This window comes from Marmota flaviventris, chromosome 17 (assembly GCF_047511675.1).
Source record: "Marmota flaviventris isolate mMarFla1 chromosome 17, mMarFla1.hap1, whole genome shotgun sequence".
In the NCBI taxonomy this organism is placed as follows: domain Eukaryota; kingdom Metazoa; phylum Chordata; class Mammalia; order Rodentia; family Sciuridae; genus Marmota; species Marmota flaviventris.
This window is the reverse complement of record NC_092514.1, coordinates 77,169,265-77,178,461: the sequence shown is the minus strand read 5'-3', so window position 1 is coordinate 77,178,461 and position 9,197 is coordinate 77,169,265. Positions and strand designations below refer to the sequence as shown.

Genomic DNA, 9,197 nt, shown 5'->3' with positions numbered 1-9,197 from the left:
ATCGGCCCCCTGTGGGGGGAGGGGCAGGCTAAACACCCACTGCGGGTGGCAAGGGGCCTGAGCTGGTGGGGCTCAGAGGGGACCAAGCCCCTGGAGGCAGCCCTGGCCCAGGCAGGGTTGGGAGGCCCAGGCAGCCCCAGTGTGGGGGTGGCACAGTGTGGCCCAGGCTGGCAAGGACAGGAGCCTGAGCCTGCCTCTTCCCAAGGGCTGCTCCTGGGGCCAGCCCCGCTGCCCAGCAGCCTGGGGGTCGTCAGGTCAGCACTTTGACACCGAAGTGTTTCCGCAGCTGCTCCAGAAACACGAAGGTGAGCACAGTGTGCGGGATGAGCCGGACTCCTGCGGGAAAGAGGCCCTGGGCCGAGACAGAGGCGTGAGGCCAGGAGGCCCGTGAGGCCAGGAGGCCCCGCGGCCTGCCACCCCAACGCACCTTGTAAAAGGCCAGTGGTCCAAGCTTCGCGGTCTCCACAGCACAGTGGAAAACACCCTGCAGGAGATGCAGACAGGACAGAGCAGAGGTGAGCCTGGCACTGGCCGGCGTATGGCCCCAGAGCAGCCCGAGCACAGCAGCCCGTGGTTAACAGGGGCTAGAAGCCCAGGGCACCAGGCCCTGCTGTGTGAGCCCTGAAGGGGCTGCTGGCAAAGAGAAGGGGGCCCAGGACAACAGGACAGCGGGGCAGGAGCGGATGCAGCCTGAGACAGGAGGCCCAGCAGGACAGGCCTCATCCCAGGCTGCCTCTGAAGGACACTGATCTGAAAGAAGCCCTCCCCCACCAAGAGAAGGCACAACCCTCCCCCACCCTGGCCAGGGAAAGCCCTGCCTCAGTCCCTCCCATCGCCAGAGGGGACACTGGCCAGCGGCCTCACCTGATACTCCCCCTTGGAGTTCATCAGGCGGGTTTTCAGCACGTCCAGGGGCTGGCACAGGAACGTGGCACATCCACCCTGGGGAGGGGGCTTGTCACCAACTGGCCTGCGGGCACCTCTCATACCCTGGCCCCACTCCAGGAGCTGTCTGGAGGCTGCAGGCTCAGGGACCTCAGGGGACACCAGGACTCATCCTAACAAGTTCCAATGCCCCGGAGCCACTTGTGTGACCCAGAGAGGCAGCACCAGGCTCACCCAGTGCCTCCACCTGCCCACCTCACCTCACAGGGCACCTCACCCCACCCTTGCTATACCGGGCACTGACCGCAATGAAGCTGGCGATGAAGTGGGTGAAGGTGTTGTCAGACAGGTACCCGGTGCTGAGGACCAGCTGCTTGGCCTGGTCATAGCAGGACAGCTGCAGTGGGGGCAGGGTGGTCAGGGCCCATCACAGCCTCAGCTGGGGAAGGCCGTGACCAAGCACCGGCTCTGCCCACCACCTACGCCAGTGCCACACTGGGGACAGGGAGGCCCAGGCCCAGACCCAGGCTGCAGCCCTGACCACCTGTGCCCACAGGACAGCAGGTGCTCTACGATCCCCCAGGCATGGCAATGGTGAGGGAGGCTGCCCACAAGCCCCACCTTCCACAGGAGCCCTACCTGACCCACGGTGACGAGGGCCCCGCGGCTAGAGGCCATCGTCGCGCCGGAGAACAGCTTCCTCAGACCCTCTGCAGGAGGAAGGCCGGCCCTGAGCTCACAGCGCAGCCCGATGCCCACAGCACCCCAGGTCCTGCACACCACTCCCCTCCTCCGGCCCCTTCCCTGGGGTCCCAGGGAGCCGGCTCCTCTCACCTTCACGCGCCACACGGTACAGGCCATCCAGGGCATGGGCATAGCTGCCAGGGACACAGAAATGGACCACCTGAGGCTCACCTTGTCCACTAGCTCCTGGGGGTCCTCCCTAGGCCCTGGGAACTGCTGGGAAACCATGATGGACATGCCCCTGGGGCTCCTGCAGAAGCCTCACGAGGACAGCCCCTCCTAGCTAAGCCACCCTGCCCTGTCTGTCCTGGGGGAGGTCCTGTTTTCCCAGAGAACCCCAGGCTCCGTGTGGCTCCCACCGCAGAGGTCAGCCCCTGCCCTCCTCCAGGCTGGAAGGCCAGAGGGACACCAGCAAGAAACCAGAAACTGCCTGGGAGTCCCGACCAGGGAGCGAGATGGCTCAGGCTCTGGCCAGGGATACTGCAGGCTGGTGGGAAGGACTGGGCTGCTGCAGCAGGAGGGGTGGCTGCACCCGACCCACGTCACCACAGCTGGCCACCCTGAGAGCGGACAGAGACGTGTGCCTGGGAGCCTCTTGGAGGGGTCATGCTTATCCCATGTGCTCTGCTCCAGGGTCTCTGAGGCTCTGGGCCCTGCACACACACCCACAGGGACGCCCGGGTGTGGCTGTCCCTCAGCCACGATCCAGGCTTCCAAGTCCATCCCCAGGTGTGGGCAGGTGTCAGCAGCTGGGGGCCAGCTCTCAACCTAGCAACACTCTTCCCATAAGGAAAGAATGGGGGGGGGGCAAGTGACTCCTCTAGCAGCCAAGTATGGTGTTTGCTCCCGAAAAACCATCAGCCCCCAACACCTGTTCCACAGGACCCCACAGGTGATGTGGCCTGCTGGAGTCCTGGCCAGGTGGCGCAGGGCTGCCCAGGGTCCCCTGCCTAGCCCTGGCCCCTGCCGGCCGAGCCTTACCCACTACTCACTTGCGCCGCTGATTCGAGGGCAGCTTCATGTCGTTCTGCATCCTGAAATGGCAGGTAGGTAGACACATGGCCTGAGGTCCAGGGCAGGCCCCGGGGCATTCACGCCCCTCCACCCCATTCCCAGACGCCAGGGTCTGAGTTGCCTGCTCCAGGGTGAGCACACTGCAGACCCCAGCAAGCCACAGGGCAAGCCCTGGGCTGTCCGGGGACAGGAAAGGGTACACACAAACCTGACATTGACCAAATCCGCGGGGGTCCCCACAAAGCCTCCGGTTAAACCTGGGGCAACAGAACCACGGGGCCACAACTTGTGACGCCTGGAGGCATCCGCCCCAGCCAGCCCCAGCTCAGCCAGCCGCGCTCACCACTGAAGCCGCCCAGCAGCACCTTGGTGGAGAAGGGGAGAGGGCCCTGGCTGCCCCTGGCCAGGTGGTCCCGCGCTGTCTCATAGATGGCAAATCGCGTCAGGGAGTAGGTCATCTGGGGAAGAGGGCCTGGCTCAGGACAGGGCACAACCCAGCCAGCTTCAAAGGCACGGCCAACACCCTGTGGTCCCTGGGGACATGGAGGGGCTGACCCCAGGCCACTCAGCTAGTGAGCGTGGAACCTGTCCACAAATCTGCGGTTGCACCACCCCCACCCACCTCAGCTCCCGCCCACCTCTGTGAGTGGCAGCCTGGGGTCCAGCCCCACACCCACCCTGGGGTCACTTGCTCCACATACACCTTGAAAAAGGCTGTAAGCAGCTTGAGCTCCCTGGTGTGCCCAGCAGGTCCAAGCTCAGGTTGCCCAGGAGGTGCCCACCTGTCTGCAGAGCGAGGCGCTCAGGCCGTTGTAGAGTGCCAGGACACCGTCAGAGCGCACCACCTGCAGCGCCATGCCTGTCATGCGCAGTTTCACCTCCTGCTGTGTCTGCAGGTGCACCTGGGGCAAGGGGGACAGGGACGAGGCTGTGGGGTGCTGCCTGGAGCCCCACTCCAGCGCTGAGGACCCTTCCAGGAACGACCACCGTGAGACCCCCTCAGAGACCCTCAGCTCAGCACTACCCGTGCCCCATCTCTAAGGCAGGGACAGTGGAGTCCCCCAGGGACTGTGTGCAGGGTGTCCCCGCCACACCTACCTGCTCTGATGGCTTATATCCCATGCAGAAGCTGGGGGCCATGGGCCACAGGCCAGCAGCCAGGCCCAGGATCTCACTCCCCAGGTCCCACCCTTGGCACTGACCTCAAGGAAGCCTGTCCACTGCCAAGCATGGTCCCCCTTAAACTTACCCAGGGGAGCCCCCAAAAGGATAGGGGACAGCAAACATGGGTAGGGACCGAGGGGGGCCTGGAACCCAGATCAGCAGCAACACTGGCCTCCCAGGCGGGACAGAGGGACTGGACCCCAGAACAGTGGCCACATGGATAGCAGTCCCCATTCATGTGACAAGCAACCACAAGGACCAAGCCAGCATGTGGGCAGAGTGAGACAGATCAACAAACTTCAAAACAGTTTCTCAAATGGCCACACCCTGAGGTCCTGGTGAGTAACCCTAGAGGAAAGCTCTGACCATGCTCCCCACTGGTGGGACACTGCTCCTGCCCATCCTTCACACTTCCCTCAATGGCCACCTCCCCTGCTGGCTCCAGGCAGTGTTCTGTAGCAAGAGAGCACCTAGGTGGGGTCAGGGGCAGGGCAGTGACGCCCAAAGGGGCCTGGACAAGGGACAACAGCAAAGGATTCCAAGGTCACAGTCTATCAACACCAGAGGGCTGGTGGGGAGGGGACTGTGGCCATCTGGAAGAGTAGAGAGAGCAGCCCCAGGGAGGTGCCCTTCCAGCCCCACTGCCCCCTGCTGCTCGAGGGCTTCTCCTTGGCCCACAGGCCGGATCCGTGCAGGCCTCTCTGGGCACACGAGTCAGCCCCATCCGTAAGGGGTGGCCAGCTTTCTTACTGATTAAGAAAGCCCACCTTCTCTTTAGAAAGTAGAAGTCTGCAGGCCCAGCAAGGGCCTGGACACCCAGGCACAGGAACCACCCAGAGGCTGGGTTACCAGCCCAGGTCACAAGGGCCAATCCCAACCAGCTCTGGGAGGAGGGGAGAGGCAGAGGGTGGCCAGGCCCGCTGTACCCTGCCCAGCGGCCACCGCGTGACCACAGGGCAGAGCCCCCTGGGCAGACTGGGTACAGCCTCAGGCCCTTCCTTTGTTCTCTGTTGGGGGTAGGGTCAGAGAAACACCCCTTGGCTGGCCCTGGGGAACAAGGGGAGCTCTGTCTTCTTTTGTTCCATAAGCACTTTTTTCAAAGGAAAAAGTGAAGCATGTATACTTCTGGTGCTGAGACGCCCACTCTGTTGGGAGCTGCACATATGCAGGGTCTCCTGGCATCTCTCCAGGGGCTGTGTTGACCAGACAGCCTTCCCGGGGCCTATACACACCTAGCAGAGGAAGTGCCCAAGCCAAGGGCCCGGGTCACCCCACTAACCTAGGCCTCAGCCCTCATTGCCTTTCCCTTCTAGCTCAATACAGTCACCTACCAGGCTGGGGGCAGCTGGGCCCTGGGCCAGGTGTGGGGTGCAGGCAATCTCTAGGACCCAACACCTGTGCATCCCAGACTTTTTTCCCCCCCGGGTACTGGGGACAGAACCCAGGAGTGCTCTGCCTTGGAGCGGCATTCCCATCCCTCTTTAAAATTTGGGACAGAGTCTTGCTAAGTCACTGAGGCTGGCCCCAAACTTGTGATCCTCCAGCCTCAGCCTCCCAAGTCTCTGGGACCACCCACAAGTGTGTGCCACCGATCACGCTCACGCAGGTATTAAAGCGCAATCTGGACAGTCCCCTGCCAAGACCGGGAGCCGGTTGGCAGGTTGAGGAGCGCGGCCGCCTCTCGAGACCACGGGGCCAGCTGCAGAGGGTCTCCGGGGTTTTTCCACCCGGCCGGCAGGCCCAGGCCCTGGGCGCTGCGCAGGGCGACCGCCGCGCCGGCGCCACTATCCTACAGCTACGACCAACACGGGGTGCGCGGCGGCCCGGCCGGCCTCACCTTGAGCAGGTCCAGCGGGTGTGTGCAGCAGGCGGCCCCGCAGGAGGCCAGTCCTCCGAAGTACCAGCGCGACACGCGCGCCTCGGCCGCCATGGCCCGATTAGCTGCAGTTCGGCCTGCCCGACCCGGCCAGATCTCGGCCGCTACCGCGACCCCGGCCGCAACCGCCCCGAGCCCGGTTCAAAGTGCCACCGCGCGCCCGCGCCCCGCGCAGCCAATGCGCCCGCGCGGCCCGGGGGCGGGACCTGCGGGACTCCGCCCCGGCGAGAGGGCCTGCGAGCCACGTCCCAGCGGGCGGACCCAGCGTCTTAAAGTGGCCGCGGCGAGGAGCCGAGCCTGGGGCTGTCCGACCGAAGTCAAAACCGGGCCCTGACCGAATGACCACCTCCACTCCCTATATCCCGGCTTAAGATGCGGCTTCCAAAATCACTCTGCCATACCACATGCACTGGGAGGCTTGGCCCCTGGAAGCACCCTGGCTTCAGCGCAGCCTGAACTTGCAACCTGCACCACCTGTACCAGCTCATGTGCCACAAAGGCGAGGCCCTCGACCCCCCCCCCCAGCACCCCTCAACCCGCCCACTGTGGAGGCGGACAGGAAATTTCTTTGGAGCCAGCTTGCAGATGAAGTAAAATCCAGGGGCAAAAACAATTAGTTAAGACAATTGCACCACCCTCAACGTCCAGAGCTCGCAGCAAGTGTCCAGTTCAGGCTTTGCTCTGACAGTCAACCCCAGGCAGCCACCCTGGGGGAGGCTGAGAGGTGGGTTCCAGGCCCCAGCAGGAGAAACCAACCGACATCTAGGCTCCCACCTGACCCCACTTCCTAATAGTGTGAGGAAACAGATGTACTCCTGGTTCAAGGTGCACCTGAGGCAAGGTGAAACCCAAGTCCCAAGGTTGCTTTAGGGGTAAGGCTTGGCCACTAGTGCCACCCTATCCCTGCCCAGACATAAAGGTGAGGCACTGGAAAGAAAGCCCTGGTCTCATGAACCAGCCAAACACCCATATAAGGTGACCAGCCTTGTCTGAGGGCCCAGTGACCCTCCACATGGATGCAGAGCAAACCCCACCATGCCTATGCTAGTAGCCCATGTGAAGATGAGGAGACTGTCTTGTAGAACTCCAGGTGGACTCTGACCCTGCCATCATGTCCCAGTCAAGCGCTCCTGTGTTTTCAGGTGTGTTGGGAGTACCGCCCACGCAGAGAGGTGTCGGGTGGACAGGGAAGTCACAGGAATTGTCAGGGGGACACCAGATGAGAGTGTGAACTGCGACCCACACCTAGCCAAGGCGGGGAACTGCAAGGAGATGTGGAAACGGATTTCACAGGTAGGACACAGAGTTAAGCAAAGGTGACAGAAGGCCTGGGGCAAGTGGGACCTAGAGACGAGGCATCAGGGCAAACAAATGCACCCAAGACTAGAAGCTCTAAGGTACGTGGATTTTGCAAACTCCAGGTGTGCAAGCCCACGAGGATTCTCAACTGAATCCTCCAACAGAACATGTTTGTTCATAGGCTGAGGACTGGCTACCCAGCTAGGCTCTGGACCAGGCCCCGTGTCCACAGCATGGGGTCCAGGTCCCTTGGCACACACTTCAAGGTGCTCTATATGGGATTTGGAGCCATACAGGTGGCTTAGCAGATCCCTGAGCAGGGGGCCTGTGGGGTGGGGTTGGTCAGTTACGGACTTTGCCCTGTCCTGTTAGACCTTTGCCAACCTGAAGAGAAAGATGCTTGTCTGATCTCTTTCAGGACTTGGTGAATCAACCAAGGTTTGGTTCTGAAGAAGGGAGCTCAGAGCACGTTGTGGTGGCTCATGCCTGTAATCCCAGTGGCTCAGGAGGCTGAGACAGGGGGATCCCAAGTTCAAAGCCAGCCTTAGCAAATGTGAGGCACTAAGCAACCCAGTGAGACCCTGTCTCTAAATACAACACAATAGGGTTGAGGATGTGGCTCAGTGGTCGAGTGCACCTCCCCCCAAAAAGAAGGGAACTCAGGATTCCCAGTGCCACCTCCAGATGCTAGGTCCAAAGGTCAAGGCCAAGAGGCCTCCAGGGACGCCTGGGACACACTTCACCAGAAAGTAGTATCACTTTTCTATTTTCAGATACAAGACAGTTCCTTATGGACCACTTACAGTCTGGAGCAGGTGAAAGGGAGCTGGGGAGTCCTGGACTGTGGGGAGCCACTCCAAATGCACACACCTTGGTCCTGATGCACCACGGGGACCTCAAAGATCACTGTAGAGTGGCTGGTAGTGCCGTGACTCGGGACCCCGGCTTTTCCCTTGCTTGGATATCAAGGCATGGCCCTAGGAGCAGGGGACGCTCAGAGGGGTTGAGCTGCACTCACCTGTCCCCTTGTAACCCTAACCCTTGCCTCATTTGAATGGCCTCTCCCCAATAAAAGGGTTCAGCACGAGCTCCTCTTTGTCTCTTTCCACGGACCCCTAAGGTCAGAGGGGCCATCACAGGACCCAAAGATAAAGGTCTTTCTCTGTCTCTGGGTGGTTATTTCATGTAGCCCAGTTCACTGGAGTGACCCTGAGTGTCTAGCTGTGAACATGACACTGGACAACAAAGGGCCCGATCAAGGAGCCACCTGAAAAGGCCCAGGGTGGTCAGGGGAAGGACACCAGCAGACACAACTTGGAGGGACGAGTACCCGAGTACCTGCTATCAGGGATGGCCCCTGCTGGTGAGGTGGGCTGAGGCTAAGGCAATGGCCTGATGTCACGGTCATCTCCACCTTCAAGCAGTCACCCTCTGGAAGTCCAGGAGTGAAAGGCCCCCTTATCTGGGCAGGGAGCCACCAGTCCATACTGACTAGACTATGGGCTCAGCTCTCTAAGATGCAGGGGCCTGTCCCTGAGCTGGGACACTCAGTGCCTTCCCCAGGGTCAGCAGTGTGTCTATTTGCACCCAGGCCCAGGGCAGCTCACCTTAGCTGAGGTGAAGCCAGAGACGTGCTGCTGGATACTCATTAACCTGAGGAACTGCCAGGGCCAGAGGGAGACTCCAGGTGGAGGCTGGAGGGCAGCAAGGACACTGAAGGCCCTTGGGAGGGGCCCTCGGGTGATGTTAGGTAGGCTTGACAGAGCCTGTCAGGCACTCCCACCAAGTGGGCAGAGCTGGGTGTGCCTCCCAGGGGCCCCTTGCCTAGCACTATGTTCCCCAAAGGGGGCGCTCTACAATTCTACAGCCTCTTGCTCACAGGAAGTGGAAGTCAGCCTATCTAGGGCCAGAGAAGGACACTCACTGTCCCTCTCCCAGTCTTGCTGAACATGGAATTGTCTGAGAAGAGGAAGCCAAGGGTCCTCAGAGCAAGGCCCTTGGCCATTACAGCCAGCTACACAGCAGAGGCACTAAGGGGCCTGCAGCCAGAGGGTGGGCCAGGCCTGTCCAACAGCAGCCACTCAGTTCCTAGCTTGGCCAGGGTACTGCCAGGCCCCTTAACCCAGGCCTCTTCACACTCAGACATCCTGGTGGAGGGGGCGAAGGGGCAGGACCAGTCCTGGGAAAGTTCCGACCACACCACCCCAGGGGCCCT

At 61.6% G+C, this 9,197-nt stretch overlaps 1 protein-coding gene across 1 annotated transcript; it reads right to left on the bottom strand.

The window, feature by feature from the left end:
* Window positions 1-149: 149 nt before the first annotated feature.
* Window positions 150-5,866, bottom strand: Slc25a10 (solute carrier family 25 member 10). Its single transcript, XM_027955586.2, has 11 exons — window positions 5,645-5,866; window positions 3,426-3,545; window positions 2,987-3,101; window positions 2,852-2,900; window positions 2,622-2,663; window positions 1,720-1,763; window positions 1,525-1,595; window positions 1,190-1,282; window positions 865-942; window positions 428-484; window positions 150-352 (listed from the first exon to the last, which is right to left on the bottom strand). Exons 1-11 carry the CDS (start codon window positions 5,735-5,737, stop codon window positions 251-253), a joined length of 864 nt encoding a protein of 287 aa, XP_027811387.1. The 5' UTR covers window positions 5,738-5,866; the 3' UTR covers window positions 150-250.
* Window positions 5,867-9,197: the final 3,331 nt, after the last annotated feature.

Coding starts and splice junctions, on each gene's coding strand:
- Slc25a10 (XM_027955586.2), bottom strand. CDS start 5,737: ATGGCGGCCGAGGCGCGCGTGTCGCGCTGGTACTTCGGAGGACTGGCC. Junction 2,664..2,851: donor GCGGATTTGGTCAATGTCAG/GTTTGTGTGTAC, acceptor CTGCCATTTCAG/GATGCAGAACGACATGAAGC. Junction 485..864: donor ACTCCAAGGGGGAGTATCAG/GTGAGGCCGCTG, acceptor CATCTCCTGCAG/GGTGTTTTCCACTGTGCTGT.